The sequence below is a fragment of the Zalophus californianus genome, chromosome 8 (genome assembly GCF_009762305.2).
Source record: "Zalophus californianus isolate mZalCal1 chromosome 8, mZalCal1.pri.v2, whole genome shotgun sequence".
Taxonomy (NCBI): Eukaryota; Metazoa; Chordata; class Mammalia; order Carnivora; family Otariidae; genus Zalophus; species Zalophus californianus.
Genome location: NC_045602.1, coordinates 113,799,083 through 113,823,746, shown reverse-complemented (window position 1 = coordinate 113,823,746; position 24,664 = coordinate 113,799,083). Strand labels below are relative to the sequence as shown.

Sequence of the window (24,664 nt, the reverse complement as noted above, 5' to 3'; positions counted from 1 at the left end):
ATGACTATTTGCGCAAAGAAATGCAAAAATATTCATTCTAAGTGGGATAAATAAAGTCAAACACTTTAGGCCAAGTCTTGTCTATGAGAGCCTAGAAAACTGGGTTTCAGAGGTTTTTAGATGTTGGACTAAGGGACTGAGGACTACTATTAAGCATTTCATAAACTGCTTGACCCAAAATGGCCAAAAAGTTAAGTCTATTATAACAGCCTGTTATTTTGTGTTTCTTACATTCTCTCTTTCTGGATAATCAAAAAAGAATCCACGTTACAAAGAGATCGAGTCCCACCTTTATGTTCCCTCCACCCCTCCCGCCCCTCCCTCCCCAAACTGTACCCTCTCACACCCCCAGCCTGGCAGGCCTGGAAGCCAGAGCCACCTTCTCCTCCCTGGGCCACAAGCTTTGCTCTGGAGGGGGCTTTTGGCAGAAGTACTGGGAGGAAGGGTACTGCAGTAGGTAAGAGACGGAGTAGTTAAGGACTAACCCTATGTCTTCCTCACCACATGACCTTGGGCAAGGTGGTTTATTTCCCTGGGCCTTGGTTTCCATACCTGTGAAATATACAGTAACTCTGTAAAATATACAGTATCTACTTCAGAGGGTTCTTGGGGGGCATCTGAGTTAAGTCACTCACCCATAATGCCTGGTATGTAAATAACCCTCAATAAACGTTACTTTAATTACTCTTCCTGAAAGTTACAAGTCTGACTTGGGAGGAAGAAATAGGCTCACAATAATGCAACACATGTAATGCTGCGTTTACTCGTTAATTACTGCTTAGTTCTAAATGAACTTTTTAAAAAAGATTTTATTTATATATATTTTTATTTATTTATTTAGAGTGAGCAAGGGGAGGCGCAGAGGGAGAGGGAGAAAAAATCTGAAGCAGACTCCACGCTGAGCGCGGAGCCCAACACAGGGCTCGAATCCACGACCCTGAGATCATGACCTCAGCCAAAATCAAGCGTTGGATACTCAGCCATCAGAGCCACCCAGGCACCCCTAAATGCAGATGCTTTTTAATAGCCATTCGTCAGACATATTTATCCACTGTGCCAGGCTACGTATTAGGAGCTCGTAACACAGCAATAATTGGGACAGAGAAGATCCTCGCTCTTTTAGAACTTGACTCCTAGCAGTTTTCATTTTCTTTTTAAACAAATGTATTATTTACATATTTATCCTCTTAACTGGTTAATCCCCCTGGATAATCACAAGTTGCTTGTATGTGATGCCTCAAATAAGCATGACATGCAGCAATTTGCAATTTCACTAATACCTAAAATGTGACAGCAAACAAAGGGGCATGCACATGATGGCACATCCTGTGGCTGGTCCTTTGTGACCCTGTCTTCTACTTCTCCTTTTGAACACTGTGATGCTCCGGAAAAGATAAACACTTGATTTTCACACAATCTTACTGCTTTGCTTTTGCACAGACCAGTTAAGACGTGGTTCAACACAATAATGAGGCAAGAAATGTATGTTTATTTTAGGAACAGAATTTATTTTCATAACCTCATAAGTTTTGTTAGTCCTTTTTACACAATCACTAAGGGTCTGAAGGACTACTTAAAAATTTCAACTACACATTACTTTGCCAAGGGAGGAACAGTGTGGTTGTCAAGTAGTTGGGGATTTATGGAGGTGAGAGAATGCCAACTGTCCTACACTGTAAACACTGCACAGAAAAAAAAACAAAAAACAAAAAACAAAAATACCTAAGTATTAAAAGTGGTTATATTTGGGTGATGACAGAGGAGAGTCCCTTTGGCTGGGAGCCCTTGTACAAGGTGACGCCCCTACCCTGGTGGTAGTCTATATCCAATGACTGGTTTCATGGAGGGATACAGAGAACCAGTCCTCTTGCTTCAATCTGGAACAACTCCAAAGGGCCAGGCATTCCAGTTCTAGAGTTTCCCATAGGCCTCTGTTGTACCTCTGTTGTACCACGGTTCAGCGTCTCCCTCTGCCCTGTCCTGCTTCCCTCACTCCTTCCCAAGTGCTGACCCTTATGCAGCTTATGCAGGCAAACTGCACCATATCTCCACCTTGGAGTCTGCGCCCTGGGAAACCAGATCCAAGAAGATCCACCACCAACCCCTACCCCTGCGTGGGGCTCTGAGAAGGCCACCGACACAGTGCACTGCTAAAGAGCCATTAATCAACGTGCCGGGCTACCTACTGCCCCCGATCAACCATATTTTAAGTGACTCCTTCCCCACTTTTGCCAGTTGATTGACCCACAGTGGGCATCTAGCTTGAAAAACAAAGGTGCCTGGTTTGGATGGCTTCTCTCTAGACTTGAATCGTTCATGCACCAATTTGCCTCATCTACTTACCATTGATTCTATTTATTTGAATCTGACTCATTTTTAGAGAAATACATTTATTTAAGGAGCTCATACCACATCACTATTAAAAATGGAAAACCAACAACAGCCATAAAATCATGAGTTGGAGTAGCAGCTCTATTTCTTAATATATATTAAAAGAACATAGGTATTAAAATAAAATAAATCTGTCAACTCCTTAAAATCATCTCATATGCCACCACTCTGACAGGCTGGATGCAGTTTGGAAAACCCAAACTAGAGAATCCAGCTGGTGGCAGAGGCTGCAAGTGAAAACACAGAGGCCCTAATAGGCTGTGTATGTGCAGACAAGCTGAGTCATGTGGAGAGAAGCCGGCAACAGAGGGGAGGATGGAGCCAATGAAGCAGGGAGGCAGGCTGAGAGAGAGAGAGAGAGAGACAGACAGACACACACACACACACACATACACACACCTAGAAACCAAGGCACGCGTGAGGGTGAGAGTGAGAAACACAGCCATGGAAAGAACCAGAACCAGAGCCAGACCCAGAGCTGAAGAGAAAGAGAGGGACACAGCGAGAAGACATGAGCACAGGCAAAGCTGCAGAGGGAGAGAGAGAGATGCAGAGGCAGAGCTGCTGGAGCTGTGGGTTCCTGAGGGCACTCCCCTTCCAGCCACGCAGCAGGCAGCAAACCCGCTTTTTGCCACGGTAACTGGCACTGGTTTTTGTTCTCTGCAAGCGCAGGACGGACAGGACCATCTCACCAGGGTCCTCCGGCCAGGCTTCCCCGCACAGAGGCTCCCACGGTCCGGCACTGTACCTACCTTGATTTCTACAGGGTCGTTCTGGTGGAAGTTGATTGGTGCAACCCCTGGGACGTAGAAGGCGCGTGTATCACGCGTGAGAGAGAGAAGCAGCAGGGACCAGGGCAACCAATCCTGCTTGGAAGAAGAGAGGTCATAGTTGGAATGGGGGAAAGAAGTACGCATCTCTGTGGGGCAGATCAAGTCATAGCACCTTTACATCTGCTTTAACTGACCCAGTCTCATCCCCACGCTATAAGCGCTGTCTTCCAAACGCCCCCAAGCGTCCCGCAAGGCACTGATTCTGCACTTCCAGAAACGAGTCACAAAACGAGTGAAGGAATTAACATGGGGACAAAAGGGAACACTGTAATACAGGAGCCGCAGCTCCCCACTTCCAGATCAATGTTCTTTTCACTATTTCACACTGTGTCACTCTCCAGTATAGCCAACAGGAAACAAAGCTCCATCATGTTCCGCCAATTCCCTTTTCTCTATATAGCAAGAGGCTCACTTGGTCAGGAAGCTCTTATGTGACCAATATATTTTCCTACAAGCCTTCTCCAGATTATACTGACCTCATCATCTGCCACTCTCCTCCTCAATCAGCCCCAGCTACACTGGCCTTCTTGCTGTCTCTTGTCAGCAAGCCCTTCTCTACCCCTCAGGGCCATCACCTTTACTGTTCCCTCTGCCAGAATGCCCTTCCCAACATCCTGCGTGGCTAACCTCATTCCTTATTTCATTCCGGTTTCTCTCAAATGTCAGGTCCTCAGAGAAGCCTTCACTGCCGATCCTACCTAAAATAGTGTCCTCAGGGCTCCCATTCCCCACCCCTATACTTCATTTCTCTTCGTGGACTTATCTACATACATGCACAATATGCATGTACATTATCTTATCATGTACAATATGCATTTGTTTATTTGTGCAGTCTGTCGCCCTCCACTCGAATGTGATCTCTGTGGGAGAAGGGACTGTGCGTCCCCAGGGCTTGGCACCCAGCAGGCACTCAGTAAATGACCTGCATGCAGGATAGTCACCTGGGAATTAAAGGCAAGAAAGACCAATTCCTGGCCTCAAGAAATGCACTCCCTCAAAATGTCTCCTTCCCTTCATTACCAACATGCTTCACCCCTCAAGGAACTAGATGAGCTTCCTGATTCTCTCTCCCCACCTGGTGTGAACAAGGAACTCTTATCCAGACACGTGGATCCAGGACTCACTAGTGCTCCTGCCTCTGCCCTCTCTCTCCATCCCCTGTACTGCTGCAGGTTTGCAGACCCTCGTTTCTGTCCGCCGGCCACCGGCCACAGCTTTCTGACCCCCCTGCCTACACAGCTCCTCCATCCTTCAAGTTACTGCCACACACACACACACTCTCTCTCTCTCTCTCTCTCTCTCTGTCACTCACTCACACTCAGATGATTCTTTCTGGAACTCAGCTTTATACGGAATCAGAATCACTAAGGGGCTTGCCAAAAATGGAGACTCATCTGCATTTTTACCACTAGTCTAAGGGTCTGAGTTTGGTGCACTTTTTGTAGATACATAGCTTAGTCAAAGTCTTTTTTTTTTTTTAAAGATTTTATTTATTTTTGAGAGAGAGAACAAGCATGAGTGGGGGGAGGGGCAGAGGGAGACGTAGGCTCCCCGCTGAGCAGGGAGCCCCACACAGGGCTCGATCCCAGGACCCTGGGATCATGACCTGAGCCAAAGGCAGGTGCTTAACCGACTGAGCCACCCAGGTGCCCCCAAAAAGACGTTTAATTTTAAAATAAACTTAGGGCGCCTGGGTGGCTCAGTTGGTTAAGCGACTGCCTTCGGTTCAGGTCATGATCCTGGAGTCCCGGGATCGAGTCCCACATCGGGCTCCATGCTCAGCAGGGAGTCTGCTTCTCCCTCTGACCCTCTTCCCTCTCGTGCTCTCTGTCTCTCATTCTCTCTCTCTCAAATAAATAAATAAAATCTTTAAAAATAAATAAATAAAATAAATTTAAATTTACAGAAGAGCTGCAAAGGTACTGTGAGATTTCCCATATACTCTTCACTCAGTTTCCTCTAATGTTAACATCTTACATAACTACAAGCAGGCAAGGCTTTTAAAAAAATAATTAGCTTGAAAACATTTTTGAAAAAGTAGCACATACACAGTCAATAATTCAAACACAGTACAAATGGGTGTACCGTGAAAGATAAATCTTCCTCCCACTTGAGTTCCCCATGGACAACTGCTATCAGCAGTTCCTTGAAAATCCCTCTAGAGACATTTTACTCATTCACAAAGGGAAGGGCTTAGTAGTAATATGGGTGTGCCTTGAATACAACAACAAACAGAATTTATTCTTTCTGTGATGGAAAGCCTTCTGACTGTGGGCTGGCTGCAGCATCTGATTTCCTCTCGATCGGATAGTTTCCTCCATTTGACCTGTTGTCAGAGATTCTGGCCCTCCCTCCCTGGAACCCTGTGCTAGGCCTCACTGGTCAGGCTTTAGAAATATGAGTGCTTCCAGCGAGAGAAATGAGCCCTGTCCTCTTTGTACATAAAGTCCAGTCAACTACAAGGAAAACAAACCCTACGGTACTGGCATAAACTGCCACATAATGTTTGTTTTGTTTTTTAAAAACTACACAACAACGCAACTCCGAATTTTTGAAAAATGATGCAGAAAACAGATAATCCTCATACAAAGATACGATCAACAAACCACAGATCAATTGATCTTAGGGGAAGGATCAACAGGTGAAAAATGGCAAACGTGCTACAATCTCTGAATAAGTTGGCAACCAAAAGCAATTCAGAAGTTCGGTTTAGAATTAATGACTGCATCAAAACGACACTCAGTTTTAGATATTAAAATGTCACGGTTTTGATATTCTCATATGGCTAGAGGAATAATTAGAACACTTCTGGGGGAGCAATTTAGCACTCTACCAAACCACCCCCCAAAGTGTATACTCTGACCCTGTAATTCTACTTTCAGACATGTTAAGAAAAATATGGCAAATATCCCAAAATGTACATAAAAGGATGTTCACCACAGCATTATCTAAAATAGTGAAATCAGGGGCACCGGGATGGCTCAGTCAGTTAAGCGACAGACTCTTGGTTTTAGCTCAGGGCAGTATCCCAGGGTTGTGAGATTAAGCCCTGCGTTGGGCTCTGCTATCAGTGCAGTCTGCTTGAGATTCTCTCTCTCTTCCTCTCCCTCTGCCCCTCCCTCCTCCTTCACATATGGACATGCACACTTTCTTGTCCTCTAAAAATAAAATAATAATAGTAAAATAAAAATTAATAAACAAGGGGCGCCTGGGTGGGCTCAGTTGTTAGGCGTCTGCCTTCGGCTTAGGTCATGATCCCAGGGTTCTGGGATCGAGCCCTACATCGGGCTCCCTGCTCCGCGGGAAGCCTGCTTCTCCCTCTCCCACTCCCCCTGCTTGTGTTCCCTCTCTCGCTGTGTTTCTGTCAAATAAATAAATAAAATCTTAAAAAAAAATTAATAAACAAAATAGTGAAATCATTCACTACTTTTAATAGTAAAATATCCAATATTGGTGGAATGGGTTAAATTATGGTCTATTCACTTACCCATTTAAATACTCATTAAAAAGGAAATATATATATTTTTTAAAGATTTTATTTATTCGAGAGAGAGAGAGCGCACGAGAGAAAGCATGAGCAGGGTGTGGGGAGAAGAAGCAGGTTCCCCACTGAGCAGGGAGCCTGATGCGGGGCTCGATCCCAGGTCCCCAGGATCATGACCTGAGCCGAAGGCAGACGCTTAACCAACTGAGCCACCCAGGCGCCCCTAAAAAGGAAATATTTCTTGAGTAGGAATGTTTAAGCTTTAGAGTTAAGTAGAAAAAGCAGCGGATAGAACACTGCATAGCAGGATCTCCTCCCCCCCTTTAAAAAAAGTTATCTTTGAGAAAATGTTTAGCAGGCAAAATGGGTTATTTGAGTGATGGACTTTCTTCCTTTCTGTATATCTCTATATTCTATTTTTTCTTAGGGGATTATAAAGCATTTATATCACTTAAGGAAAATAACAGAATAAATCAGGGAAAAAAAATCACCACTCTAAACACCTAGGTTACAGTAATTCTAGCTCAGTATGGAAGGCCCCCCCACCTGCTGGCCCTGAGATACCTTTCCATCAGCACCTTCCACCTTTTCCTTCTAAGCCTTCAAGAAGATCCCAAGATTGTCCTGGCCCTTGGTGCACAGACTTGGTCAGGTGAGGCTGTCTTCAAGCCTCTGCTCAAGCTGTTTTTGACACCTGCCCTCACCTTATTCAAGTTTACCTACCCTTGAAGGTCCAATGGAAATGTTTCTTTCTTCAAGAAACCCCTCAGATCTCCACAAGGGGAATTATTCTTTTCCTTTCTTTCCAAGGCACCTTGTAAATATCTCTATGGTGTCACTAGAGGAAGAGATGGAAACTACCCAATACCCAACTGAACTTTCACAACTATACGTGTTCAAGGATTAGTGCTTAAGTTAGTTGGCACATATTTAAATATGCACTTGTCTAAGGCACTGCTATAGTACATTTCATGTTAAATGATGGTCATCTAAGTTTCTGCCATCTCTCCACCTCCACTAATTGCTTGTCTAGCTTTGTTAGGGGAGTACTCAAACAAATTAATAATAAGCACCAACCAACCTCTGATCTATAAAAATATAAAACCATCCACTCACATAAGATTGACTGCTATGGTTTGTTTGTTTAGTAAGCACTACATCTAATATGGGGCTGGACTTCATGACCCTGAGATCAAGAGTCACATGTTACACTGACTAAGCCAGCCAGGTGCCCCTGAATACTTTGGTTCTTAATCTTTGCTGTATCCCCTTGAGAATGATTTTTTTTAATCCTCAAATTTAAGGAGTTCTTGATACCTCCCACCTTTCTACCTCCAAGGACCTAGTCTGAGACTCCCTGAGAACATCTATTACCCCTATACCATATCTGTACATCTAAGATAGTGGTTCTCAACCCTGATGCATATTAGAATAACCTGGAGGGTAAGTGGATTAAATTCCCAATCCAAACTCATAGAGTGGCTGAATGGATACAAAAATAAGATCCTGTGATATGTTGTCTACAAGAAACTCACTTTAGATCTAAAGACACACATGAGCTGAAGATGAAGGTTTAGAAGAAGATATTCCACGTGGTAACCAAAGAAGATATTCCAAGTGGTAAACAAAAGAAAGCAGGGGTGGCTAAACTTCTAACAGACAAAATAGACTTTCAGTTAAAAACTGTGTATAGGGGATGTCTGGGTGGCTCAGTCCATTTGGGTGTCTGCCTTCGGCTCAGGTCATGATCCCAGGGTCCTGGGATCAAGTCCCGCATTGCTCAGCAGGAAGCCTCCTCCTCCCTCTGCTTGCTGCCCACACCTGCTTGGCACGCGCTCTCTCTCTGACAAATAAATAAATGAAATCTAAAAAAAAAACTGTGTCTAGAAACAGAGACGGTCATTATATAATGACAAAACAGTCAATTCAACAGGAAGATATGAGTTATAAATATATACATACCCAACATCAGAGCACCTAAATGTATAAAGCAAATACTGACAGATCTGAAGGGAGAAATTGACAGCAACACAGTAATAGTAGGGGACTTCAATATCCCACTTAAAATAATAGCTTGAACATCCAGACAGAAGATCAACAAACAGCTGGCTCAAAAAAACTACAGACCAAATGGACTCACCAAACATATATGGAACCTTCCACCTGATAGCAGAAGAATACACATTCTTCTCAGGTGCACACAGAACATTCTCCAGGACAGATGACATGGTAGTAGGTTCACAAAATAAGTCTTAACAAATTTAAGAAGACCAAAATCATTCCATGTATCTTTTCTGACTGCAATGGAATAAAGCTAGAAATCAATAACAAAAAATGGCAAATAGGCAAATATGTGAAAATTAAACAACACACTCTGAACAATCATTGGGTCAAAGAGGAAATCAAACAAGAATTTAAAAGTACCTCAGACAAAAGAAATAAAAATATACTAAAACTTACAGAATGCCACAAAAGCAGTACTGGGAGTAAACAACTACATTAAAAAAAAAAAATCCCCAAAAACCTAACTGAACACCTCAAGAATCCAGAAAAATAACAAGTGAAGCCCAAAGTTTGCAGAAGAAAGGAAATAAAGATGAAGCAGAAATAAATAAAAAGGAGAGTTTATTTTATTTATTTATTTTTTAAAAGGAGAATTTTAAAAATAGAAAAAAACCCCTACAACAGAGGTAAGTTGGTTTTTTTGAAAAGATAAAAATCAACAAACGAAACAAAACGAAATTTAACAGCACTGAGAGAAAAAAAGAGGGAAGAAGGCTCAAATAAAATCAGAAATGAAAGAGGAGACATTATAACAGGTGCCTCAGAATTAAAAAGGATTATAAACAATTATACACCAACAAATTAGGTAACTTAGAAGAAATGGGTAAATTCCTAGAAACACATATAACCTCCCAAAATGGAATCAAGAAGAAACAGAAAACCGAAACAGACCAATAAAAAAGGGGTACTGAATCAGTAATCTAAGACCTCCCTTCTCAGGTGAATTCTCCCAAATGTTCAATGAAGAACTAACATTAGGGCGCCTGGGTGGCTCAGTTGGTTAAGCGACTGCCTTCGGCTCAGGTCATGATCCTGGAGTCCCGGGATCGAGTCCCGCATCAGGCTTCCTGCTCAGCAGGGAGTCTGCTTCTCCCTCTGACCCTCTTCCCTCTCGTGCTTTCTATCTCTCATTCTCTCTCTCTCTCAAATAAATAAATAAAATCTTTAAAAAAAAAAAAGAACATTAATTCTTCTTAAACTCTTCCAAAAATAGAAGAGGGAATACTTCCAAACTCTTCTTAGGCGGTGAGCATCACCTTGATACCAAAACCAGACAAAGATACCATGAGAAAACTATAGGCCAATATCCTTGATGAACATAGATGCAAAAATTCTCAGTAAAATACTAGCAAGCTGAATTTAACAGCACATTAAAAGAAGCACACACCAAAATCAAGTGGGATTTATCCCTGGGATGCAAGGATGGTTCAACATATGCATATCAATCAGTGTGATACACCACATGAATAAAATGAAAGAAAAAAACACATGATCATCTCTATAGACACAGTAAATGAATATGACAAAGTTCAACATCCATTCATGATTTAAATTCTCAACATAAAAGGTACAAAAGGAACTTACCTCAACACAATAAAGACCTTATATGAAAAGCCCACAGTTGATATCATTATTTCTAGCTAATCAAAAATTTTCCCCTCCCAGAAAGCCAGACACCAGACCTTTTTGCCTTACGTGATTTGAAGCCAGGGCAGAGGATTACAATCTCCTATAGTCATCAAGCCAATTAAATCTAAGAAGTTACTCCAGCTCTACCTTCTTGTGAAACAGAATTCTCCAATCTTAGCAGAGAGATGCTGCCCTGGACAGCTGAAGGGCTCCCTGCCAGCTTAGGGTGCAGAGATTAAAAGCAAATCCTGAAAGACTCCAACAGGCTTCTGTTCCAAAGTCTCAAACCAATAGCATAAGTATACACACAAAAACCAAAAACAAACAAAAAGACACAACAATGAGGGTAATACTGACCCTGGTGGAAAACAACAAAAAGCAACAAGAAGCCAGAGTCACTGAGCACCAGCCAAGTAAGTACAAGTCACTGTGGCACACAGTCCTTTCCATTTTTTTTAATTTAATTAAATTTAATTATGTTATGTTCGTCACCATACAGTATATCATTCGTTTTTGATGCAGTGTTCCGTGATTCATTGTTTGCATATAACACCCAGTTTCCATGCAATACGTGCCCTCCTTAATACCCATCACCGGGCTAACCCATCCCCCCACCTCCTTCCCCTCTAAAACCCTCAGTTTCTCAGAGTCCATAGTCTCTCATGGTTTGTCTCCCCCCCCCGATTTCCCCCCTTTCTCCTAATGTCCTCCCCGCTACTCCTTATGTTCCACAAATAAGTGAAACCATATGATAATTGACTTTCTCTGCTTGACTTATTTCACTTAGTATAATCTCCTCCAGTCCCATCCATGTTGATGCAAAAGTTGAGTATTCATCCTTTCTGATGGCTGAGTAATATTCCATTGTATATATGGACCACATTTTCTTTATCCATTCATCTGTTGAAGGGCATCTCGGCTCTTTCCACAGTTTGGCTATTGTGGACATTACTGCTATGAACATTGGGGTGTATATGGCCCTTCTTTTCACTACATCTGTATTTTTGGAGTAAATACCCAGTAGTGCAATTGCTGGGTCATAGGGTAGCTCTATTTTTAATTTTTGAGGAACCTCCACACTGTTTTCCAAAGTGGCTGTACCAATTTGCATTCCCACCCAGTGTAAGAGGGTTCCCCTTTCTCCACAACCTCTCCAACAAACGTTTGAAACAACAAAGTTTCTTGCCTTGTCAATTTTTGCCATTCTAACTGGTGTAAGGTGGTATCTCAATGTGGTTTTGATTTGAATTTCCCTAATGGCTAATGATGATGAACATTTTCTCACGTGTTTGTTAGCCATTTGTATGTCTTCTTTTGAGGAGTGTCTGTTTATGTCTTCTGCCCATTTTTTGACTGGATTATTTGTTTTTTGGGGTGTTGAGTTTGAGAAGTTCTTTATAGATCTTGGAAATCAGCGCTTTGTCTGTAGTGTCATTTGCAAATATCTTCTCCCATTCCGTGGGTTGCCTCTTTGTTTTGTTGACTGTTTCCTTTGCTGTGCAGAAGCTTTTTATCTTGATGAAGTCCCAAAAGTTTATTTTCGCTTTTGTTTCACCTGCCTTTGGAGATGTATCTTGAAAGAAGTTGCTGTGGCCAAGGTCGAAGAGGTTACTGCCTACGTTCTCCTCTACGATTTTGATAGATTCCTGTCTCACATTGAGGTCTTTCATTCATTTTGAGCCTATCTTTGTGTATGGTGTTAGAGAATGGTCGAGTTTCATTCTTCTATATATAGCTGCCCAATTACCCCAGCACCATTTATTAAAAAGACTGTCTTTTTTCCATTGCATATTTTTTCCTTTGTCGAAGATTATTTGACCATAGAGTTGAGGGTCCATATCTGGGCTCTCTATTCTGTTCCATTGGTCTGTATGCCTGTTTTTGTGCCAGGACCATGCTGTCTTGGTGATCACTGCTTTGTAATATAGCTTGAAATCCGGCAACATGATGCCCCCAGCTTTGTTTTTCTTTTTCAACATTTCCTTGGCGATTCAGGGTCTTTTCTGATTCCATACAATTTTTAGGATTGTTTGTTCCAGCACTTTGAAAAATGTCATTGGAATTTTGATTGGGAGAGCACTGAAGGTATAGATTGCTCTGGGCAGCATAGACATTTTAACAATGTTTATTCTTCCGATCCATAAGCATGGAATGTTTTTCCATCTTTTTGTGTCTTCTTCAATTTCTTTCATGAGTGTTCTGTAGTTCATATAGATTCTTTACCTCTTTGGTTAGGTTTATTCCAAGATATCATGGTTTTTGGCGCTACTGTAAATGAAATCGATTCTCTAATTTCTCTTTCTACAGTTACATTGTTAGTGTATAAGAAAGCAACTGATTTCTGTGCATTGATTTTGTATCCTGCCATACTGCTGAATTGCTGTATGAGTTCTAGTAATTTGGGGGTGGAGTCTTTTGGGTTTTCCACATAACGTATCATGTCATCTGCAAAGAGAGAGTTTGATTTCTTTGACAATTTGAATTACCTTTTATTTCTTTTTGCTGTCTGATTGCTGTTGCTAGGATTTCTAGTACTATGTTGAACAACAGTGGCGAGAGTGGGCATCCTTGTCATGTTTCTGATCTTGAGGGAAAGGCTCTCAGCTTTTCCCCATTGAAGACGATACTCGCTGTGGGTTTTTCATAGATGGATTTTATGAAATTGAGGAATGTTCCCTTTATCCCTATACTCTGAAGAGCTTTAATCAGGAAAGGATGCTGTATTTTGTCAAATGTTTTTCCTGCATCAATTGAGAGGACCATATGGTTCTTCTCTCTCCTCTTATTAGTGTGTTCTGTCACATTGATTGATTTGCGAATGTTGAACCACCCTTGCATCCCAGGGATAAATCCCACTTGGTCATGGTGGATGATCCTTTTAATGTACTGTTGGATCCTATTAGCCAGGATTTTGTTGAGAATTTTGGAATCCATATTCATCAGGGATATTGGTCTGAAATTCTCCTTTTTGATAGGGTCTTTGCCTGGTTTGGGGATCAAGGTAATGCTGGCTTCACAGAGTGAGTCTGGAAGCTTTCCTTCTGTTTCTACTTTTTGAAACAGCTTCAGGAGAACAGTCCTTTGCATTTACGAGTCCCTACTTTGTGCCAAGTTACAAAGGCTGACTTGCACCTTTCCCACAGTTGACTGCTAGTTAACCGGAGACCCAGAGATTAAATAACTTGCCCAAGGTCAGAGGCAGAGGAACAGGTATGCTCTCTTCAGGCAGGTGAGCTGCATTAAAAGATGATGAGCATGTAATGATGATCCTGATAACAATGGAAGCTAACATTGACTGAATGATGATTATGTTCTACTAAATATTAAAATATAGAGCTATCCAAACTGGTACTGGAGAGGTGAGAAAAGACTTAAACATACAAACTGAAATAGAAGTGTGAGGAGCAAATACAGATATACTTTTAAATATTTTATTTTATTTATTTTTTAGAGAAGGGGGAGACAGAGAGAGAGAGAGAGAGAGAGAAAATCTCAAGCAGGCCCCACACCCAGTGCAGAGCCTGACGCAGGGCTCAATTTCACAGCTGGGATTGGACCTGAGCCAAAATCAAGAGTCAGATGCTTAACTGACTGAGCCACCCAGGCACCCCAATACAGATATACTTTTAAACAATCTTGACATGGCAAGTTTCCTAAGAATGAAACAAAACCCAGAAACTATAAAGAAAAAGGATACATAGGAAGAAGGAAGAAAAATTTAAAAATATATACATCATAGACAAAGAAAAACACAATTTGGGTAAAAATATTTACCACACACCTGACAAAGGACTATTCTTTCGGTATACAAAGAGCTCTTATAAACCAATCAAGGACAAATAACCCAAAAGAATATGAATGGGCAGTTAAAAAAAAGAGTTCAAAAGGCCAAACACAAAAAGATGGTAAACATCATTCATAATTTAAAAAATGCAAATCAAAATAATGGCATCTGATTTTTTTACCTATTAGAGTCACAAAGCTTTAAAAAATCTGAACATAACTAGCTATAGGTAAACTGGTACAGTGTTTGGGGAGGGCAACTTAGCCCTCTTTCCTTAAATGGAAGGTAGAACTATTTTCGAAGGACTGCCAACGTAAGTTATAAAGTATAAAATAAGATGCACAGCAGCGTGTGTATAGTATAATCTCATTTATCTAAAAAAATTTTTTTAAACCTGTACCAAAGCCAAAGACATCACAAGAAAAGGAAACTTACAAATAGCCCTCATGAACACAGATGGAAAAAATCCTTAATAAAATATTAGCAAATCATATCCAGCAATATATGAAAAGGTTTATACATCATGACCAAGTGGGGTTTACCCCAGAAATGCAAGGTTGGCTCAATATCTGAAAATCAATGTAATATACCATATAAAGGACAAAACCACACAATCTTCACAAAGAAAAAACACTTGAAAAAATCCAACAGATATTCATGATAAAATCTCCCAACAAATTAAGAATAGAAAGGAACTTCCTCAATCAGATAAAGAGCAGCTACGAAAAACCCACAGCCAACACCATACTTAATGGTGAAAGACAAATGCTTCCTCCTAAGATGACTGACAAGGCAAAGATGTCCACTTTTGCCATTTCTATTCAACATTGTGCTATATAAATGCAAATAATATTCACTGAAGCAAATAATTAATTAAAGGCATCCATACTGAAAAGAAGTAAAGGAGCTTTTATTGTAGATCACATATCTTGTATTTAGAAAATCCTACAGAAACCCAAAACAACTACTAGAACTAATAAAGTGAGTAAGGTTGGAAACTACAAGATCAACATATAAAAATTAACTGTACTTCCACATACTAGCAACAAACAAACCCAAAATGAAATTTCAAAACTACCTCCATTTATAATACCTTCAAAAAGAGTAAGATATTTAGGAATAAATTTTTTTAAACATACATTTATTTATTCTAGAGACAGAGTGTGCACACAAGCAGGGGGAGGGGCAGAAGGAAAGGGAGAGAATTTCAAGCAGGCTCCGACTCCCTGCTGAGCGCAGAGCCTGATGCAGGGCTTGATCTCACCACCCTGAGATCAGACGTGAGCAGAAATCCAGAGTTGGGTGCTTAACCGACTGAGCCATCAAGGCGCCCCAGGAATAAATTTCTTTTAAAAGACTTGTATACCGAAAATTACAAAACATTCTAAGTAACTGGAGAGACATTCCATTTTCATGGACTGAAAGACTCAATATTGAGAGGATGGCAATTCTTCCCAAACTGATCTACAGATTCGAGGCAATCCCTATCAAAATCCCAGCAGGCTTTTTTATAGAAACTGACAAGTCAACCCTAAAATTATTTGGAAACACAAAGGACCCAGAACATCCAAAACAATGTTTAAGAATAACAAATTCTAAGCTTATTTCATTTCTAAGCTTATTATAAAGCTACAGTAATCAAGACGGTGTGGTAAGGATATGCATAAAGATCAATGGAAATTCAAAGTCCAGAAATAAATCCATATGTTTATAGTAAATTGATTTTCAACAAGTTGCCAAGGCAATTCAATAATGAATGGATAGTCTTTTCAACAAATGACTCTTGACATTTGGGTAGCTGCATGTAAAAGGAACCTCACACCATTCACAGAAATTAACTCAACATGTATCTTAGACCTGAATAGACAAGCAAAAACTATAAAACTTCTAGAAGAATAGTTATGAGACAATCTTTGTGACATTGAGTTAGGCAAAGATGTCTTAGATACAACACCAATAGCACAATCTATATTTAAAAAATTGATAAAATTGATTTCATCAAAATTTAAAACTTTTACACTTCAAAAGATATCATTAAGAAAATGGAAGACATGGACCTAGAGGGTATTATGCTAAGTGACGTAAGTCAAACAATAACAAATATCGTATGATTGCACTTATATGTAGAATTTAAACAACAAAACAAACAAATAAACAAGACAGAAACAAACTCTAAATATAGAGAACAAACCAATGGTTGCCAGAGGAGGTGGGATAGGGGGATGAGCAAAACAGGTGAAGGGGATTAAGAGGTACAAACTTCCAGCTATAACATAAGCAAGTCTAGGGGCGCCTGGGTGGCTCAGTTGGTTAAGTCTCCCTGCTTCAGGCGCTCTGCTCAGTGGGGAGCCTGCTTCTCCCTCTTCCTCTGCCTGCCACTCCCCCTGCTTGTGTGCACATGCTCTCTCTAATAAATAAATAAAACCTTAAAAAAAAAAAGTCATGAGGATGTAAAGTACAGCAAAGGAAATACAGTCAAAAATACTATAATATTATAATATCTTTGTATGGTGACAGAGGGTAAATACACTTACAATGGTATGCATTTTGTAATGTATATAAAATATCATATTGTACAACTGAAACTAATATATTGTATGTCAATTATACTTCAATTTTTTTAAATTAAAAAAAATGAAAAGCCACAGACTAGAAGAAAAATCTTTGTAAATCACATATCTGATAGAGAACTTGTATCCAGAATACATAAAAAATTCTTACAACTTAATGATAAAACAATCCAATTTAAAAAACTGGCAAAAGATCTGTATACACATTTTACCAAAGAAGATATACAACTGGCTAATAAGCACATGAGATGATGTTCAATATCACTTGTCAAACTAAAACCACAATGAGGCACACCACACATCCATGAGAATGGCCAACCTCAAAGACACAGACAATAGCAAGTGTGGACAAAGATGGACAAACTGGAACCCTCATATATTGATGGGAACATAAAATGGTACAGCCATGGGAAAGTTTGGCAGTATCTTTAAAAAATTCAACAGAAACTTACCACACTACCCGGCAATTCCAATCCTAGGCATTTACCCAAGAGAAGAGGAAACAGTTGTCCATACAAAGACTTGTACATGAATGCTCCTAATAGCTTTGATCAAAAAGTCCAAAGCTGGAAATAATCCAAACACCCATCAACTGGTGAAGGGGGAAACAAAATGCAGTACAGCCATGCAATGGAATAGTATTCAGCAATAAAAAGAAGTGAACTACCAATTCCTGTTACACCACTGACAAATCCCATAAATGTAATGCCAAGTTCATGAAGCCAGATGCAAAAGTCTATATGGTGTATGATTCCACTTAAGTGAAATGCCCAAGAAAGGCAAATCTAGAGACAGAAAGATCAGTGGTTGGCCGGTGTGGGAGCAGGGACTGACTCCAAGTGTCAACCCCTCGGCTGTAAGGGAACCTGATGGGGTGACAAAAATGTTCTAAACTTTGTGTTATTGTGATGATGACTGAATAGGTCTATACATTCACTAAAATTGAATGAACTATATTCATTGAACTACACACTTAAAATCAGTCATTTGAATGATAAATTAATGAACTACATTATTTGTAATATTCAGTTCATAAACTGAATGAACTATATTCATTCAACTATACACTTAAAATCAGTCATTTTATGGTGTTAAATGACACCTTTATAAACCTGAAGGAAAAAAATAACCAGCTCAAGGGAGGACTTGTCACAGATGAAACAAATCTGGCAATTTAATGGTAATTCTTGAAGCTGGGTGATGGGTTATGGGGATTCCTTATACTATTTCTTCTACTTTTGTACATGTTGAGCATTTTTTTTATAATAAAAAGTATTTTTAAACAGACATTTCATGTGTACAAAAATGTTCTAGGGAAAAAAACTTTTCAATCAATGACTACGTACCTCTGATGAATGCCTGGGGGCAGTGGGGTGACTTTCATTTCTTTTATAGCTTTTTTATTCTTTTTCCATGTACATGGATCACTCATATTCAAAATAAATATTTACATTTTAAGAAAGGGAAGGAGATGGCTGCCTCTGAAAATACTTGGGGAAATTCCCCTGAAAATGTACAGAAAATGGAAGCTATAAGGTAAGAACAAAGCAGGGGGGATTCTGGCAAGATGTGAGTAACCAGTGCTCATTTCGGTAGCACACACACTAAAACTGGAATGATAAAGATTCGCACGGCCCCCGGGCACAGACGTGTGAGTAACCAGACAAGATCAGTAATCCTTAACTGTAGGGAGAGTACTGCAGACCCCTCTGAGCATCTTATAAGTCACCAGATGAAAGGTACAGCACAGGGAATATAGTCAAGGATATTGTAACAATGTTGTATGGTGACAGATGGTAGTTACACTTGTTTAAGCATAGGTTTAGAGCTGCTGAATCAAGTTGTTGAATCACTATGTTGTGTGCCTGAAACTAATACAACATTGTGTGTCAACTATCCTTCAACTAAAGAAAAAAGTGCTATAGACCCTGTTCCCAGAAAAAACACTCCAAACACAACCTGATGTATGATTCCAGGAGGATCAAGGACCTAGAAGTTCATGGGCCCCAGACAAGACCCTTGTACTGGTTACCATTTAAACCTCTTTGTGACTCTTTCACTTCATTATCTCTGCAGCCCAGACAGCCTGATAGAGGATGCTGGACCCATAGTTCATTTCTGTAAGGAAGGTGGAGAGTAGCAAAATACCTGCTTCTTGGGAAACTCCTTTGTATCTTCCTTTAATTTTCAATTGATCATCATAGGAACTTCCATGTGAAGTTCAGCCTGAAAAGCCAATTAAGTATTTAGCAAATGCCTGTTCAGAGCCAAGAAAAGGAATGGCAGTGCTAACATGTGAACCAGCTCATTCAACATTTTGCTTCACTTGGTTTCTAAGTCACGAGACAGCAAAGGCAGCATGTCAAGAAGCAAGGTGATAGCAATCTAGAAGCCCTTCATGCTGTAATCTAACACCCCATCACTGGCAAAGATATGGGTGACCTGGAAAGTTATAAAGCTCAAGAGACCCAAGAATCAAGGCCTTGCCCTCCCGATGTATTTTATTCTTGGGGGGCTGGGCATGCAGAAAAAAACTCTCCCAAGAGCCCAGTGAAGAACTGCTAGAACTAAAAAGTACCCCTCACTTCCTAAAATTTGCTCCACCCAGTTTGAAAGGTGTGAACAATGAACTTCTTCCAAAAAAAGAAGAAGAAGAAGAAAAAAAAGAAGTTTCATCCTGTGAACTAAAAATTAGTTCATTCGCTCACATTTCTCTGTGGCCAGAAGTTAACCTTTTCTCTTCTGGAGCCCCCTGCCTTGCAGTCTTCTTTCCCATAAATAGCATCACCTAGTGATTGACTCTGGCCTGTCTGTGGACAGCCTTTCTGGCCCCTGGTTCCTATCCCATACATTTCCTGCCATAAAAGCAGCACCGTCCCTTTTTTTTTTTTTTAAAGATTTTATTTATTTAATTGACAGAGAGAGAGAGAGAGAGACAGCGAGAGAGGGAACACACGCAGGGGGAGTGGGAGAGGGAGAAGCAGGCTTCCCGCTGAGCAGGGAGCCCAATGTGGGACTCGATGCCAGGACCCTGGGATCATGACCTGAGCCGAAGGCAGTCGCTTAACCAACTGAGCCACCCAGGCGCCCCAAAGCAGCACCTTCCTGAACAGTAAGCTAGATTCTTCTATTTCCTTCTCAAAGATACAGTCACCATTTTAAGATCATGTAGTAACTGCTCCCCAGATTAAGAAAAAAAGAGAGGAAAAAAAAAAGAAAGAAAAAGGCTGTGGGGCACAGTTTGCCAACAGTTAACTGAAATCGATTACCCAATCAGCTAGAGCTCCCCAAGAATTCAACCACACATGCAAGATGGCTAATGACAGCTCAGGACCACTTACCAAGCAGCCCCCATGGAGCTAAAGAACTCACAGAGGGGAAAAAAAAGAAAAAGAAAGAAAAAAAGAACTAAATTAGCCACAGGAGGCTCTGAAAATGTAGCCTTTATTTCAGAGCCCAGAGATACAGAGTTGCCGTTGAGCACAGCTACATAGAAAGACTGCAAACTGCTCTTTGGGAGTAGGAAAAAATGGGCAGCCAGCTGTGGAAATCCAAGTGAAAGAGCTACCCTCACCAAGCAATGGACAACCCGATCTAAACCTTGAGGCCAGAAAGGGCAGAAATAAAACACAAGAACTGTACTGACCTTCCCTCTCCCCTTTGGGCATTTATAAAAGAATGCTCAATTAGTTGAAGCAACCAGCTTAAATGGTTCGCCTCTGGAAGACTTCAAACCTTGGAACAGAAAAATTAGAGAGCTCTCTTTGTGCCAGGAGCTCTCATCTCATATTTCATTTAATAATCACAACAATCCTTTGAGGACAGTGTCACCCCTCACTTTAAAAGTAAGGAAACCGATTCAGTATGGGATAATAAAAAGTTCTGAAGATGGATGGTGGTGAGGGTTGCACAACACTGTGAATGTAATTAATGCCACCGATCGTACACTTCAAAAACTTCAAATGACACCTTTTGTTATATTTATGTTACCACACACGCACAAAGATTTCTAAAACGGTTAACTGCGGTTAAAAAAAAAAAAAAAAAAAGCTTGTCCAAAGGTATTAAATCAATCACAGGTCCTTAGACCAAGCCTTAGTTTCTTCACCTGTAAAATGGGCTTTCGTAAGGATCCCGTGGAATATTGGATGGGCATATGGTTTATCAACTGAAATATATCGTGTGAGTAGAACCTTTTCCCTTGAAGTCAGGTCACACAGGGGATTACCACACACCTTTTATAGTTTTTGAATCAGAATGTCAGAGTAGGAAACACTTTATAGAGCGATGATCTTATTCAGGGGTTGCAAATTCAAACACATAGCAGGACCATGCAAGTGACCTAAGTAGTGAGACTGCTCCGGAGTGATACAGGAGAGTGCCGAGACAGGAAGTGATGAGCTGGGCCCTGTGTGAAGCATGCCTCTGACAGGGAATCTGGGCCCAAATTCTCAAGAGAAAATGAAAACCTAGCTTTTAAATGTGAAATATTCCCAATTAAATGTTGGCAACCAACTCAAAAACTTTTAAGTCTGGTGCCAGTCAAAAGCAAAGCAAAGCAAAGCAAACCAACGCACCCCAAATCAAGTCCATGTGAAGATGTGGTCCACGGGACTGCCAAATTTACAACATCTGATGTACCATGAGTAGAAACTGAGGCTCAGAGATGGTAAGTGACTTGCCAGGGTACCCAAACTCCCTTCTAAACTGGCTTAAGAATTCAGTTCCAACTTGTGCTTTGATTTTGTTTTTTAAGAACTGCTAGGAGCACTTAGCATACCCACTGAATACAAAACCTGGGGACTTCAGATAGTGGGAGGCCTGTTAGTTTAATGCTCAGGCATAGGTGAGAAATCATGTTAGGAAGGCAGAGAAGGAAGCAATGAAGAGGACGGAGATGGAAGTCCTGGGTGTCCCCAACAGTGCCCCATTTGGGAAACACTAGTGTCAGCAAATGGTTCAGGGATCAAAGCAGGTTGGGGGGTGGTAGGTGGCTATCATTCTTCTGTGGCCAGATGGCCCTGCTCACCCTGGCTCCTTCCCACCTTCCTGCCAGTGCCCAGAGATCAAAACTCGACCTTCTCCAACATTCTGCGACCCGTTTCTTTAATGCCAAGATCAAAGGGGAACTTTTGTCCAAGTTGTAAAAGAGAAACCAAGAGGCAACTTAATGTTGTCTCAGCCTTCTCTGTACTTCCTGAGAGGATGAAGGCACTCCTTTAAAGGGACTGCTCGGAGAAACACATCTGACCCAGGGCCTGATGTTGGCCCCTTGGCTCCAAGGACACAGTGGCTCCTGCAGAATTCATGCCAGGTAGGGCAACTGGAGATCAAAGAGACAGCACAACCAACAGACAGCAGCCTGGAAAGACTACAGAAACTATGATCATGGAAAACAAACAAACTTAAATTTGAGTATTCTAAACTACAGAATTTTCAACCTGAAATTTTGCAACCATCAAGTCCAAACCTTCATTTCATATGTCATCCATGGCTACAGACCAAAAAAGCCGAAGTGATCTTTTGTGCCCAGGCCACAGGGTAGGTCAGTGTCAGTGCTGGGGCTAAGCCCGAGACTGCTGACTCTGGCTCTAGGCCTCCATCCTCCATGGGCTGATCCCAATCCACACTGGAGGCCCAGACAAGACTGCAACTTCGCACACATGGGACCGGTGGCAGAGTGCAGGCCTCTACGGTCCAGACTTTGCCATGAGATACAGTGCCTGTTTCTATCTTCTGACTGGGGCTGCGGGGCTTGCCTAGCACGGCCTCCATCTGCTCAAGTGAACCTTGTGGCCATTCAGCCCATTCCCCTGCCTCCAGACTGGATCAGAGCACTGTCAACTCACCTAGCAATTCTAAACCTAGGTACGTGCCCAAGAAAACGGAAAATGTGTTCCCATAGAAACACATATGTGCACATAAATGTTCACAGTAACATTCACAACCGCCAGAAAGTAGAAAAAAAAAAATCCCAGAGTCCATCAACGGATGAAGGGCTAAACAAAATGTGGTGTATCCGCACAATGGAATATTATTCGGCCATAAAAAGGAATGAAGTACTGACACTTGCTACAACATGAACTTTGAAAACATTATGCTGTCTTAAAAAAAAAAAAAAGCCAGATACAAAACACCACATACTCTATGATTCCAGTTATATGAAATGTCCAAAATAGGCAAATCTTATATAGACAGAAAGTAGATAAGTGGTTGCCAGGGACTGAGGAGAGTGGGGAGTGGGAAGTCACAGTTAATGGGTTTCTTTTTGGGTGATGAAATGTTCTAGAAGTGAATGGTGGTGAAGATTGCACAACTTTGTGAATATATGAAAAACCACTATAGTGTCTACTTCAAAAGGGCAAATTTTAGAGTATATGAATTATATCCAATAAAGAAAGGAAAAAGATAAAACCCAGACAGTATGGACAATGATAGATGCGAGAGAAGCACAGTTTTATTCTCCAAATGGAGGTTTCCAGACTCCTGCGATGCCTACAAATGTACTCAGAGGACACTTTCCAAGTTCCACCAAAATAATATTCCCCAGAGCATATGCCATATGCTCAGTATTTCCATAAAGAATGAGATATGAGCCTGCCTCTCACCTAAGATCCAGGTGGATCAACTCAGTATCCTGTAACTTTATAAAGTCATCTAAATCCAGGGTAGGAGGAAAGCAGGAAAAGTAGAGAGAACTTCTGCTGACACCAGCTAAATCTCCTGCTATGGTGGGAGAAGTGTTGCCCTGCAGGTTTAGGAAACACCCACTGTGCTAACACACCTGAGAGGAGGCAGCCCAAGCCCCGGAGAAGAAGAGCCGTTCACTAAGAAAAGCGAGGGAGAGAAAAGCCCATAAAATACCTCTAGAAACCCATAGCCCTTTCTTTTTCAAAGATTTTATTTATTTATTTATTTGAGATAGAGCGAGAGAGCGAGCGAGGAGGAGCCGGGGGGGGAGCTACAGGCAGAAGGACCAGGGTTCGATCCCAGGATCCTGGGGATCGTGATGGGATCATGACCTGAACCAAAGGCAGACGCTTAACCGACTGAGCCACCCAGGCGCCCCCTAACTTTCAAAACCTAAAAGACAAACAAAAAACCTAGCCTGTTCCCACGGTCACTGAATCCACTAGCTTAATTCCTCTTTGGTTGTATGAATTGCCACAGAAACTCATATACCCCAAAGCAGATCCACACCCCCCTTCCCCACCGGTTGTGAAACTTAATGTATACAAGGGTGTGGGGACTGTTCTGACTTCCTGTAATAAAGTGCTTGACACAGCCCAAACTCAAGTCTATCTGTGACCCCACTTTGCCTGTTACACAAATCCCTCTGTAATAAATTCACTTCCATGCATTTTCACTATTGCATCAAACATAAAGTTTCTCATGTGCATCCTTTAAACTGGCCTCTGTGAGTCACTATACATTACATCCTCAGTTTCTTAACATCAGTTACTGTATCCACCATGAAAGCACACAGGACAAGACTCCCATGTGACATGATATACACTGAATCACTGTGCTTTCCACTCAGCTTACAATAAAATCCCAACTCCTCTTCATGGTTTTTTGCAGGCTGAAAGCACACCGGCTCCCCTAGTGTAATGCTCTGAAGGGTAGGAAGGGGAAGCACCCTAAAAGAACAGTCTGTTTCAACATGCAGCCCATAGACTGCCAACTGTAGACTACAATCCACTGCAATTATAGGCAGGCTTTTAGAAACACAGCTGCTCCTGCCTCTCTCCAGTTTCATCTTTTATCAATCCTTCCCACCTTCACCCCTTCACCATACTTCAGTCCCTCCAGCCTTCTGTGTTCCTCTAATATACCAAGCTCTTTCCCATGTTGGTCCTTTACACTTGCAATTTCCTTTGCCAGGAACACTCTTTGCCTTGCTGGTTCC

At 41.3% G+C, this 24,664-nt stretch overlaps 1 protein-coding gene across 4 annotated transcripts in view; it reads right to left on the bottom strand.

Moving 5' to 3' along the window:
- TM9SF4 (transmembrane 9 superfamily member 4) overlaps window positions 1-24,664 on the bottom strand; it is a 54,395-nt gene that overhangs the window by 27,325 nt on the left and 2,406 nt on the right. The window contains exons 1-2 of one of the 4 annotated variants that reach the window (XM_027623199.1): window positions 18,904-18,922; window positions 3,144-3,257 (exon numbers count right to left, since the gene is read on the bottom strand). Coding sequence is in view for 2 of the 4 variants with exons in the window: in XM_027623197.1 (XP_027478998.1) it covers window positions 3,144-3,260 (117 nt within the window). In the remaining 2 variants the exon portion in view is untranslated. Of the gene's footprint in view, window positions 1-3,143; window positions 3,261-18,903; window positions 18,923-24,664 lie in introns of those variants that run through there. The other 3 variants (XM_027623198.1, XM_027623197.1, XM_027623200.1) reach the window with 3 other exon arrangements.